The sequence below is a fragment of the Ambystoma mexicanum genome, chromosome 11 (assembly GCF_040938575.1).
Source record: "Ambystoma mexicanum isolate Mex_15411 chromosome 11, UKY_AmexF1_1, whole genome shotgun sequence".
In the NCBI taxonomy this organism is placed as follows: Eukaryota; Metazoa; Chordata; class Amphibia; order Caudata; family Ambystomatidae; genus Ambystoma; species Ambystoma mexicanum.
In genome coordinates this window covers 1,005,762,783-1,005,776,079 of record NC_090934.1, presented here as the reverse complement: position 1 = coordinate 1,005,776,079, position 13,297 = coordinate 1,005,762,783, and the positions used below count along the sequence as shown (strand labels likewise).

Here is a 13,297-nt window from a genome sequence, read left to right as displayed (position 1 = left end):
TGTTCTTGTAAGTCTGATTTGCTTAAAAATGTCCCATCCCTCCAACATAGTTAGCCTGCCCTCACGTGTCCCCTGTTATAAAAGGGCTGGATCCTGAGTGGTTCAAAAATCTTTTCTCTAATGGGAGGAGGCCCACAAGAAACTAAGGGGAGATGGCCAAGTTGTCACCCCTTTCATTTCTCCAGATTCTTTCCACAAGTGCCAGAGGTTTGATAGTACGGGGTGCTTCTGTATTCTGATGGGAGTTGACTATGAGGCACCTGTAGCCATTTACCTAAAATAACTGGGGATAATAGGCCATTTTCCAGTGTGACCCACTGCATTTCTTTATTTTCCCTTAAATGATCCTGAAGGATCTGGAACTGGGCTGCTCTGTAGTATTCTTTCAAGTCTGAGAGTTGTGGAGAATCTGATGGGATTATCCCCAGAAACCTTATCTGGGACTCTCCTCAAGTGGCCAGGGAATGGCAGGCGCTCTCTGATCTCGACCCTTAGGGTGGTGTACTACGGGAGGATCACAGGGGGGAGAGGGGGAATCAGACCAGGAAGATTGGGTGGAACCCATTTTTAACGTTCCAGCGAACTTCCTCCCTTTTGATGGCTTTTTGCCAACCTAAAGAAGTGAAAAAACCTAATTTCTCTCAAGTGAAATACATGTCCCAGATTCTCACAGGGACTGAGACGAAGAAGAGGGCTCTGGAGGCATGTATAAATGAAAGACAGGCAAGTAGGCCTACAAGCCTTTTCCAGGATCAGGCAATTAACATTAAGGACCTTCCCCTGAATGTAATTGCCCCACCTGAGAAACATAAAAGGCTGCCGCAGGAAGGAGCTTAAGGAAGGAGCTGGAAGGCTGGCAGTAGTAGCAGAAGGAGAAGAGCACAAGGCTGGCAGTTCATGAGGAAGCGTGATCACTTAAGGGACACCGGTACGAAAGAAGAGCAGATTTCACCTGCAGGTTCTTAGTTGGTCCTGTGTTCACAAACACTGACTTGCTGTGGCTGAACTGAGAGAGACGTGCTGAGATTGAAGGTCTTCCTAGGTGAGCATAGTGGCTGTAATTGCAGAGCTGAAATTGTGCTGCAACCCGAGGCCCGTGAGCATAAGCAAGCCGAGAGGCATAGGAGTAAAGAAGACTTCCTGTGATCGGGGCCAGACCAGAGACACCCATGCTGCAGAGGGGTGTGGGTCCCAGGAGTGCCTAAAGAAGTAGTAGAAAGAAGAGAAGTCGGGAAGTGGAAGCAGCTTGCAACCACAGTGTTTCTGGATTCACTGAAAACCCTTGCTGGTAACTGTTACCAGCTCAATTGTGACTCGCTTAAGAGTGGGAGCGAGTAGAAGGTGGTCGTTGCTGTGAAAGGTCATAATAATCAAGGAAATGTATCACACGCTCATTTAATGCAAGTTGGATTGCTCGTGTAAACTAAAAGCTTTCCTTTTTCCATTGTTGAATTGTTTAACTTTACCAGAGTGGTTGCGTGTCTCCAATAAAGAAGGGGAATGCTTTGCTAAATCACTCGTAAAGTTAAAACTGACTTTCACAAAGTGTTACAATGAATATCAAAGGGAGGTTGCGTGTGGACAATTGTGATTCTCAGCCAGAGTCAAAGTATCACTCCTCGCTAATGAACGGGAATGCAAGTCCTTACAGTTTTTTAAAGTTAAAAATCTCCATGAAAGAGTGGTTGCGTGTACCTAAATCTGTTTCTCTTGTGAAGCTTGAACTGTGTAACATCCAGAACATTCTATAATTGTAAAAGTTGCTGAAGTAAAGAGAACAACAGGCATTACCCAAGCCAGTAGGTGAATCCTTTATGTAGTGAAACCAGACCTATTGAAATCTAACCACCTGCATTTTGAAGTTGTTAAAGTTGCTAAAGGTTCCATGTCCTCTGATATAAGTGTGAAAAGGTTATCCAAAGAGTGGCAATACAGCTTTGGGGTATCTACTGGAACCAGGCAGGAGGGTGAATAAAGCTGGGGAAGGAAGCTGGGTGCTTGTAAGAAGATTAAGTTAACACTCTGTAATGCTGAACTGTTGAGGCTGAGAGAGAAGCCATCTGGAAGCAAAGGCTGATTATACTGATGGCAGTAGGACAGACAGAAGTGGCAAAAAGGGTTCCCTTCTCTTATGACATAGGAAAGAAGAGTGCCTTGCCTACACCTATGGAGGTTAAAGAGTCTTGCCTTTAAATTACCTAAAGTACCAAGTTGAATCAGAACTATCAAAACTGTGGTTCTCTATAATTCTGTTAGTGAATGTTGCATTAAAGGTGGTTGAAGCAGTAGCTGGGAGAGAAACTACTCCACATTAACAGTAGTAGAACGGGGCTGTAGAGAGGAAAGTAACACTCTCTAAGAAGAAGCATCCTGACAAATTATACTAAAGACGTGTCAGAGGTTATAAACACATGGACAGTGGTTGAAGTAGAAGTGGTCCTTCTGTCTTCGAACTGTGACACTATTGTCCTGGAAGAAGGTTATCGAGGATTACCATTGGTGCTTTTTTCTTTGCTGGAATTGGAAGGGTAACCTTTCAACAGAAAGCTAAAGAACTGTGACCAGTGGATTTTTATTTGGCTGAACTTTTGTATCTTTTGGAACTCTCAAGAACTGACTCAAGAATTATTTTTTCTTTATGAACACTTGGAGAGACTGACTTTTGACAATCCTGGGAAAGGAATCTACCCAGGACAGGTGAAGATTATCCAAGTCTCACTAGTTGTTTGGTAACCATTTATTTATGTTTCTAATGTATTTGGAATGTTTTGTTGTTTAGTGTGAGGGCCAGTTTGTGTATGCTGGGAGAATTTCCCTTATAGTGTAGACATTGTAGGGAACTCCCTGGTAGAGTAGGTTTAGTAAGGTTTTCTTTGCATTTTTTTTATTGATAAAATGTCTAACACTGAGAAAACCAGTAGCAGTTCTCTGCCTCGCACTACTGACCCATCAGAGTCCAGCTACTCCTTAATCTTTGGGTAGTATCAGTGTTGTGTATGCTACACATGCTTCCCCCCACCCCCATAGAACATTTACAAAGGTTCTTTTGGCCTCCTCAAAGAAGGAGCATGGTATCTCTATTGGTAGTGCCTGGGAGAGAAACAGCAACTTGGCAATATGTTCATTTTCGTGGTGGTTAAACGGCCTGCATATTACATTATCGTTCCATCCCCTCTTAGTAAGTCTTTTTTTACTCTGTCCCAAAGGGTGCAGTAGTTTGTTTTATAGAAATACGACTGGTTTCTCCCAATGAGTATCCCTAAGTATTTTAGGCCCTCTGTTTGCTCCTACAACCAATTATCCAGAACATGTATGGTCTGGTGTAGGATCCGCCAAGGGGAGCACTGTGTATTTATTAAAAGTTTATCTTCAAGCCAGATAAGGTTCCGTATTTCCCTGCTAACTTATATCCGCTTGGGAAGAGAGGAGCTCGGGGAGGTCACATATGCTAGGATGTTGTCTGCAAATAGTGCCAACTTATATTCCTTTCCAGACCTTACTATTCCCTGAATACTTTCTTCTCTATGGATCACTTCCGCCAAGGGTTCTATTGTTAATGCAAAGAGCAGGGGTGAGTGTGGGCATCCCCGTTTCGTTCATCTTGTTAATGAAAACTTCTCTGAAGAGATTCCATTTACTGTCACCTGTGCAACAATGGTCTTGTATAATGCCATAACTCCACTAAACTAATGCAACACTAACCTTGACTTCTGCAAGACCGCTTTCAAGTAAGACCATTCGACCCGGTTGAATGCCTTTTCGGCATAGAAGGGCACTAGAAGTGGGTCCCTATCAATAATATGCTGGCTACTAGATCCTAGGGTCTTCCCCTGATAAAGCCAACCTGGTCAGAGTGAATTAATTTTGGCTATAATTTACTGAGCTGTTCCGCTAATACGCTTGTGTAGATTTGTGCATCCACGTTCAGCAAGGATATCGGTCGATAGTACCCGCACTCTCATTTATCTTTTCCTTCATTCTGGATGACCACAATCCTTGATTGTATAAATGATTTTGGTACTCCCTCCCCCTCTAGGATGTTGTTAAATAGTTTTCTCAAAAATGGCATAAGTTCCGATATATATCTCTTGTAGAATGATGTTTTAAATCCATCTGGCATACTAAAAGAAAGAGGAACCAGACTGCCCCACCCTTAAACGCACAAGGTGGAAAAAACCTATTGGCAGCTAGAGATTATTCAAAATAGCTAATGAGGATCACACTTGTAGTTATACAGATAAAACAAAGTTTAATTAAAAAAACATAGTGTTAAAACAAACAAACAGGACAGCAAGTTACTGTTGTCTACCATACAGACAAATATTCATGTGTCATGTCAGAGATGCTGAATCAAAGGATAGATCAATGTGTAATGAACAATTCTAAACACATTTTACTGTCGACACATTTGTGTTTCTGGCTCGGATAGTGATATTTCAACCATAGAAAGTCTATTTGATGGAAAATGGCTTTCAGGAACTCCGAGCTTTCTTCAGGACAAATTGAAGGGTGTTAAATATAGCAGTTTAGATCTAAAATTAAGAAACAGAAAAAAAGGTGTTAAAAAGGAGCCAGTGGCCACCCACTCCTTGCCACTGTATCCGGTGTGCTGAGGGGGCAGTCATTTTTACTCAGCCTAACTCTTCTGTACACAAGCACACAAGTACAGTCGCCTCTTCAAGGGGTTCTAACTTCTTTCAGCGGATCTTTGGCTGCAATGCATGGACATTTATATTTTTTCATGCAGTATATACCAAGGGCTCCTTTTTATTGTTTTGCCGTTATGGGTGGCGATTACCTGTTAGGCGGCCATGTCGTCCGCGCCCACTGGTGGTCTCTTTGCTTGCCTTTTTATGAGATGTATTTTCATTAAACCTCGAGGCACACCTTCCTTTGTTCCACATAGTACTGCGTTAGTCTGTATTCTTGTCACCCCCTCCTCACCTCTTGCTCACCTCATGACAGTTAACTCTGACTGCTTGACCAAAGATGCCACTACATAAGTCAGGGAAAGCTTAAAGATTGTCGCTTGGCCTATGCTGAGGGGTGGCTCCATAGCCTATGTCAACCTAACAGGACATCACTGAAGAGTCCTAAGTAAGTGTGCGAGATCTGGCTTCTCAGTAGTAGGGAGGTATGTGATGTGAGATTGAGTTTGTGACTGACAGATGTATGTATTTGCTTGCAGGGGCAGTCAGTTGAAATAAGAAGGGTTCACCCAACACTGCTACGAAGCTCTGTGAATGTAGAATGAATATGAGCCCAAAATATTCTATATGTGTCCTTGTGAAGGCCTAATGGAAAAACAAAGGGCAGACTCCATTTATAGAGGGAGAAACACAGTTGTCGACATTTAATTTTTTTATTATTACCTTTTTATTGGAATTTTCAAATGTTTCCAACATTTTTACTCCCTCCTCTTCCCCCTGCCCCCATAGTCCGATCTTGATCCCTCATTAGACACGGCCCACTTCTATCTCCACCGTCACCTTTAGTTTTTTCTTTCCCTCGAACGAAGAAAACCCTTCTGATTGAGCTGTAGATGTCTGCTTGTATTCATAACAGTCCAAACAGTCTCATTCTCCTTGTGCACCATATCGCCCTAGATCCTTTCTGTTGGAACCCCAGGACTAGGGTCCAGTCTACCAAAATTCCTTGATGGTCTCCTTGTATGGAGTAGGTTACCCATTCCAGGGCTACGAAGTTCCAGACCTTTCCCATCCATTCATATTCCGTGGGAGGGCTCTTTGTTTTCCACTTTTGCTCCACCACCAGCACCTCTGCCATCATCAAAATCGCATATACTTACCTCTCTGCTCTTGTGGCTAACTCCTCCAAAATTCCTTCTAGGCCCAACATTGCCGTACCTCTGTTACCCCCTCCCCTTATTGCCAAGGTTTCCCTTACTGCCTCCTGTATTCCCCCCCAAAATTCTTGAATTTGCGGGCATTCCCACCAAATATATTTCCATGTTCCCACCATTGCACATTGCCTCCAGCATAGATCGGGTGCTGTGGTATAACATTTGTGAATTCTTTCCGGGGTTAGATGCCATTGTTACATAATTTTTACCCATATCTCCTGGATCTGAAGGGACCTCACTAATTTGGGAATATAGCCAACAGCTGCTTCACTCTATTTCCTCTATTGATTGGCCAGTTGCCCCTTCCCAATTCCCCATATAACTTCTTTCCCCCACGGCTCCTCCCCCTGTTTGGTTAGTGAATAGATTGCCCCCACTATATGTTTATTCCCGGAGTCAAACACTAAGAATTTTTCAAAAGGTGTTTAGTTTCACGTTGCTGCTTCTTTCTGTTAGGGTTGTATTAGCCAGTGGATTCATTGGGCATACCTATATCTTTCCCCTTATTCCAGCCCAATATCCTCCTTACAATCGGTGAATGATTTTATTTCTTTCCCTTCAAACATGTCTCGGATTTTATTTTTTAAAACCGTCTCCTCTAACCCCTGGGGTGAAATGTGGATTGCCAAAAAGCAGCGTAAACCGAGATGGGAAGGTAGTAATTCGGGCCTGCCTAATAGGTTCATCCCAGGATTCCCCTTCCACGGATGTAATTGTGCTACAATACATATTTATTGGCCTGTCCTCCTTTGGCATCCATAATACCTCTTCTAGAATCCCACCTACCACCCCCCTATCCATCGCCCTCCATATCTTATTCCGGTCATCCCTCAACCAGTCACTTAACACCTTCAATTGTACTGCTAGATAGTACACCATAAAATCTGGCTCCACCCAATCCGCCCCTATTTCTTGGCGTCTTCATAACACTTTTCGCTATCCTCTACCTTTTATTATTCCAAACAAATCTCCCAGTATATTTCTGGATAGCTCGGAAAAATGACTTAGGAACTCGTATTGGGAGAGTCATAAAATTGTACAGCAATTGTGGAAGGCTAACCATCTTTAAGACATTTATTCTACCTGTCCAGGGTATCGCCAGGGGGCACCAGTTGATCAGTTTGTTCTTTATTGGCTCTTGAAGAGGCAGATAATTGGCCGAATATAGCTCCTCCATTGTTTTAGTTAGTTTGACTCCTAGATATGTTATGGCCTTCTCAACCCACCTGTACGGGAGCACCTTTTTGAGCCCCTTCTCAATCTCTCTTGGTAGCGTCAAGTTCAGGATTTCCAATTTGTGAGTGTTTATTTTCAGTCCCGAAAGTGCCCCAAACTGTTGCATCTCTCTTTCCATAGCGTTAAGAGATACTTCTGGGTCTGTTGGTGTCAATAACATGTCGGCGGCAAAAGCTGCTGTTTTACGGTACTTTTCCCCAAATGGTATCTCTACTATCTCCCCATTGGCTCTCGCTGCCGCCAGGAGAGGCTCTAAATGAATTGCATAGAGCTAGTGCGATAGAGGATAGCCCTACTTTGTGCCCCTTTGTACATTAGTGGAGTCTGATAAGAAATCATCTATTGCTAGCCATAGTGATGGATTCTGGCACTTCGCTTTAATCATTGTTAGACATTTTTCACTGAAACCCATTTTCCTCACAGCAAGGAACAAGAACGGCCATTCTACATCAAAAGCCTTTTTGGCATCCAAGGCTACCAAAAAGGCAGGGGCATTCTTTGTATTGACTTTCTCTATAAGATGGGCTATCCGTCTTGTATTATCACTCGTCTGTCTACCCCTTATGAATCCTGACTGGTCTGTGCAAATGATTCTCTGGAGAATTTGATCTAGGCGATTTGCTAGGACCTTTGTATATATCTTAGAATCCACATTTATTAGAGCGATCAGCCTATATGAGCCACATAAGGTCGGATGTTTGCCCACTTTCGGCAATAGGACGACCTTTGCCTCCTCCATTGAAGGAGTGATTCGCCCTGCCTTCACAAATTCATTTAAAAGTGGTACCAGATAAGGGAGTAATATTTCCTTAAATGCTCTATAAAGTTATGAAGTGAAGCCGTCTGGACCTGGAGACTTATTAAGTGGCAGTGTCATTATGACCTTTTTTGTACCTCATCGATTGTGATATCTTGTTCCAGAGCCAGTTTCTCCTGCTCTGTTATTTCTGTCATCACACTTTTGCCTATATATTAGAGCTGTTTTGATTCCAATGGATTCATTGAACTATATAACTCTGCGTAGTATCTGCAAACGTCCTGACAATGTCCTCGGTTTCCGTACTAGTACCGCCCCCTTTCACTCTTATTTTTACAATGGTCCTGGCCTTTTCCTTCCCTCTCAACATGCTAGCTAGTACCCTATCTGTTTTGTTCACTTTGATGTAATATTTTTGTTTTTTGGAGTAAAAGGGATTGTTCTGCCGCCTTAGCCTGTATTATTTGCAGTTGACCATTTATGACCCTATATTCCTTTCTTGTTTCCCCACTCGCACCCATAACATTAGCTCCTTTAAATCCTCCTCCACTTCCCTTTCAACATGTCTCACATCTCTGTCTGTGTGGCTTTTAGTCGCAGTAATTTTCCCCTTAATCGTTGCCTTGAACGCGTCCCACCTCATCTGCTAGGGTGTATCAATGCGGTTATTATCCCTAAAGAAATTCTCTTCCCTAAACTCGTCCCTTAAAGTGTCTTCCTTAAACAAGAATGTGTGGTACCACCATTTCTAAAGTCCTAACGGCCTGGATTCCTTCGAATTTTCAAAACCATGGGAGCATGATCCGATAGGACTATTGCCTCCGCCTCTATAACCAATACCCACCCAAACAGCGCCTGAGAGGACCACATACAATCAATCCTCGATGAGGAGTGAGAAAAATGTGAACCCATCCTTTTCTCCTTCCCGTTCCCTCCACACGTCCACTAGAGCGAGCCTGACCACCTTGTCTACCAATTCTTTTGAGGGTTTACCCTGTGTATCCTGGCCTTTCTGGGTCCCATGCCAAATTAAAGTCCCCTGTCAGAACAATGGGGCCTTTAGTAAATTTCTCCAGTTTCGGCAAAGATTTTTTAATAAAGGTGTCTTGTCCCATGTTGGGTGTGAAGATCATGGCTACCGTGGATCCCTCCCCCTCCCCTTTAAATTCAGGACTAAGTATCTGCCCTGGGTGTCCCTCAGTGTCCGTAACTATGAGGTCTAAGTTATTCCAGAGGGCCTGTTATCACTGGCTTGATACAATTGGCGATAACCTTGGAATCTAATTCTATCCCTGTCCCGGGTCTGCGCATGGGTCTCTTGTAATGTTGCTATGTCGGGGGCCTCCCTCCGGCTATATCTTTCCAACTGTTTCCTCTTCATAGGGGAGTTTAACCCATTAATATTCAAGGAGTTTACAGTGAGTTTATAATGCATATCCATTGCCGACGGGGTAACAACAACCATTGTGCCACCTCCCAGGATCGTGCACGGACTTCCTCCCCCCTCCCTTTCCCCCTGACCTCTTCACCCCCTACCCCCTTTCCCTGATATCTCCCTCTCTTCCCTCCCCCCTACTGGGAGAGCCCAACCAGCCTTTACCCCCCCCCCCAACCCCCTGATTTTTCCTCTTGAGAATTGAGCCCCTTACTAAACCCAGTGTATACTCTTGCGGGTTCTCCCAAACCCATTCCAGATTCCGCCCCTGCCTCCCCCATCCCCTCAGGACCTGTCATGTTTATCCCATTGTTCGCCCTACCCAGGCTTACATATCGGATAATCCCTTGTACCTCTTTGTCAATTTCAACATCTCATTTATGTTGCAGGAAGAATCCCCCACTCCTACTCTTCTCAGGGTGCTGGGCCTTTCAGTTGTGGTTTAAAACCTCCCTTCTTGCTTCTTTTTGGTTTCGGCATAGACCATTCCCAACTCTCAAGTGTGCCAGAACCTTTTGCTTGAGGGACCTTTAATTCCTGATCTTTCTCCTCAATTCCCAACACTCTTTATCGTTCTTCATGGGATGATATCCGATACTGCTTCCCTTGCCACTCAAAGACCAGTCCAAACGGCAACGTCCAGTGATACCGAATATCTTTATCTTGAAGTGCGCTCAGGGCCGGTGCCATTTTTCTTCGTTTAGACAATGTTATCGGAGATAGATCCTGGAAAAGCATTATTTCTGCCCCATTATAAGTTATTTGTTTCAGCTTCCTTGAGGTTTGCAATATCTTTTCCTTTATTTTGTAATCCTGTAGTGCTGCCAGGACGTCCCTTGACTTTGCCCCCGGTTCTGTTCTTCGGGGCCCTAACCTATGGATTCTGTCAATCTTCACTTCCGGCTGATCTTCCAGCTCCAGTAGGTCAACGAAAATGCCAACCACAGTTTCAAGATCCTTATCGGGGACTTCCTCTGGCAAGTTTTTAATTCAAATATTAACTCTCCTTGACCTATTCTCTAGATCTTCAGCCTATAGTTCAAGGTTGTGGGTGGTCATTGCCAGTTGTTCCACCAACATTTCAGTCTTCCTTGAGTTCTCCGTCAGTTCTTAAATGGCTTTCTCGTCGGAGTCAACCCTTTCTTTCATTTTAATCAAGTCCCGTTTTATATCCTGCAGCGCCGTTGCTAAGTCTTGTCTCATTACATCCATTTGCTTTTGGACTCTGTCTGCAATTCTGTCCCATAAGTCAGTAAAGTATTGCTTAACTAGTGACTGCATCACTGATTGATCTTGACCCTCTTCTGTATGGGGTCCTCCTTGCTCTGTTTTTTCCTGGCTCTGTTGCGCTCCTTGGGGTGAGCTGCCTTCTTTGCTCCACATGTTTTGCAAATTGCTTTCCAGGGGTTTCTTGGTAACCTTCGAGGCTGGTAGAGCTTCATTTCCCCTATTTTTAGACATTTTTGTGTCTCCGTCCTTCCTCTTGTTTCTATCTTCCCTCACCGGTATCTAGTTTTTTTCTCCTTGACTTCCTCTCCCCACTCTCTTCCCTTAGTATATTTAGGCAACTTCTAAAGTGTCCCATTTATTGTCCTTTCACCAAATAACTGGCAAGCCCCCTCTATTCTTCTTGTGCCAAGTTCTAATGGCAGTTACTTATTGATAGCTCTTATGGGCGTGCTCTTTTGGGATATTCTTCCCAAGGGGAAGCTCTTTTCCAATTGGGAGCGTGTAGTTAGTCTTCTCACCCCTTAGGGAAGTGTGTTCCTACAGTCCCTCTTCCATTAATGTGACTTGGTATCATGGACTGGGGACTGATTCCGCTTTGGGCTGGATACAGCCCTAAGTACCCGGCACTGTTCCCCCTTCCTCCTGTGTTCCTCAAACGTGGAGATCTGCGTCCCTCCTCGGGCTCACTCTCCTTCTCACCTCCTTGTTGCTGCTCCACTCTGCTCGGTGGCTAAGGAGATGCTCCCCTCTGCACCGGATTCCTGGATAGGGTGGGATATTCCTTACCCCCCAATCGGTAGACTATTGCTCCGTCCACTTCACCCGTAGCATCTCTGTCCCTTGTCCGTGGCGCCTTGAACCTCTCTGCTTACCACTGGGCCTTTTCCTGGAGGAGCAAACTGAGAGAGGCAGCCCACTAGAAATCTCCCTCTGATCTTCCGTCTCTTTTAAGGTCGTGGTTTCGCCGATTGCGTCTCCTTCTCCTCTCTTCTTCTTCTTACCGAGCCTCTGACTCTGATTTCACAAGAGGTCCCCGGATCTCCTCACTGGCCACGGACGGTTCAGGGGTGTCCCGGCCAGCAGATAGCCGTGCCGAAGTCCCTCGATTACAGTAGTTAGTCGTTGCACCTTTACTTCAGGGGGAGGGGTGATGTATTGGCCCCCACCTATTCTTCGTCAGCCGTGCCATGCCATGCGCCTGGGGAGGGCATAATTGCTCACGGAGAGTGAATTGCAGGCCCTGAGGTTCGGGAGAGCATCGATTACGGTGCTCTCCCAACGGCGGCCATCTTGGAATCGACATTATGTTTTTGTTTTTAAAGAAAATAGTGCATTATTGAGTAAATGCATATCTGAGCCAGGAAAAACATAGTCAATCACTTTTCTTTGTTGATTTTTTGTGGGTGCCAACTAGGCTTGACCGATGTAGATGGTGGAAATTATAATGTTACATTGAAACGTTCAGGTTTGAGGTTACTTGGCACAGAGTCCAGAAAATCCACTGAGTTCGATGGAGCGAAAATCCACCAAAACAAAGTTGTGTTGCATTAGAGACAATTGAGGTGCACTTTACTAACCCCATCACAACACCCTTTGATTCAAAAATGTGTGTATTGTTAGTGAACATATACTGTATTGCTTTTATATATGTGAAATCAAATAAAATATAGTTTTGTACTTGAGTGTTTGGGTTGCCCCTTAAAGGAAACATTAGATATGATTGGAGATATGATGTGTTGATGCAAAGGATAGTTTTGGAATAGCCAGTAAAACTGAGTTGTGAAGTGTCTCTCATAGCCTGAGTACAGGCTTTGGTGAGTCCTCCCCAAAACTAATTTCTTTGTAAAATATCTACACTCTTGGTTGGGTGAATTGCCACTTGAATCTTTGTGGCTACTGCCATTATACGGGTCACATTTTTTATGGGATGACAATAATGGATACAACCGCCTCCAGCGTGTTAAAACTATTCAAATGAAAATAATGTTATGTGTACTTTTTAATGCAAAGTCTAGTTTGATCTGTAAATCTGATCATTTATTTTTAAACTTGTGTATTCCGTAGGTATTTGCAAAGATCACCTCTGGCACCTGATTTGATGGACTGATTTGTTTGTTACATTTTCTTTAAATTGTGTATAACTTTGAGATTTATATTCTTTTCTTTGTTTGCCTACTTCTTCGACTAAAATATACAATATTTTAACTTGACCTGACCTTCCCATGCAGGGGTTGAGTGTGAAGGAGGAGCTGCACCGGATCTGCCTCTACACTACAGACAAACACATTCGAAATCTCCTGGTAAGTACATCAGTTCAACCCAGTGCCCAAAGCTCATCTGTGCTGATTATTATCACCTTTTGTTGGTGTATTTGGTAAATGATAAGTAGTTTGCTATATAATTCAGAAGTTTAGTATTTTGATTAAATACCTTGCCTTCTACCCTTGCCCCACTGTGGAATTCTATCTTACCTTTAAGGATGTGAGGCACAGGTCGGGCCAGATAAGTCCCTTTCAACCATATCCGGTCCACAGCCAGGTTTACAATTACTTCAGATCTTTCAAAGTAATTCATGCTGCTGTCTTTCTGGTATCTGGGCTGAGCACAAGGCTGTTCTTCCAGAGAGTAAAGGGGCACAGTTCAGTAGTGATAGATGAATATCGTTACAACGCAGGCAAGCCATAAAATACCACAACATAGTTATGCATATTGAATTACCAGAAGTGTTTTTATTGCAAATAATTCCACCTTAACAGGTTTGCAGCCTGCCTAATGA

General features: G+C 43.8%; 1 protein-coding gene across 1 annotated transcript in view; it reads left to right on the top strand.

Moving 5' to 3' along the window:
* Positions 1 to 13,297, top strand: part of SPG11 (SPG11 vesicle trafficking associated, spatacsin) — a 1,688,331-nt gene that overhangs the window by 528,830 nt on the left and 1,146,204 nt on the right. The window contains exon 13 of the mRNA XM_069624201.1: positions 12,750 to 12,821. Within this exon, the coding sequence (XP_069480302.1) occupies positions 12,750 to 12,821 (72 nt within the window). The remainder of the gene's footprint in view (positions 1 to 12,749; positions 12,822 to 13,297) is intronic.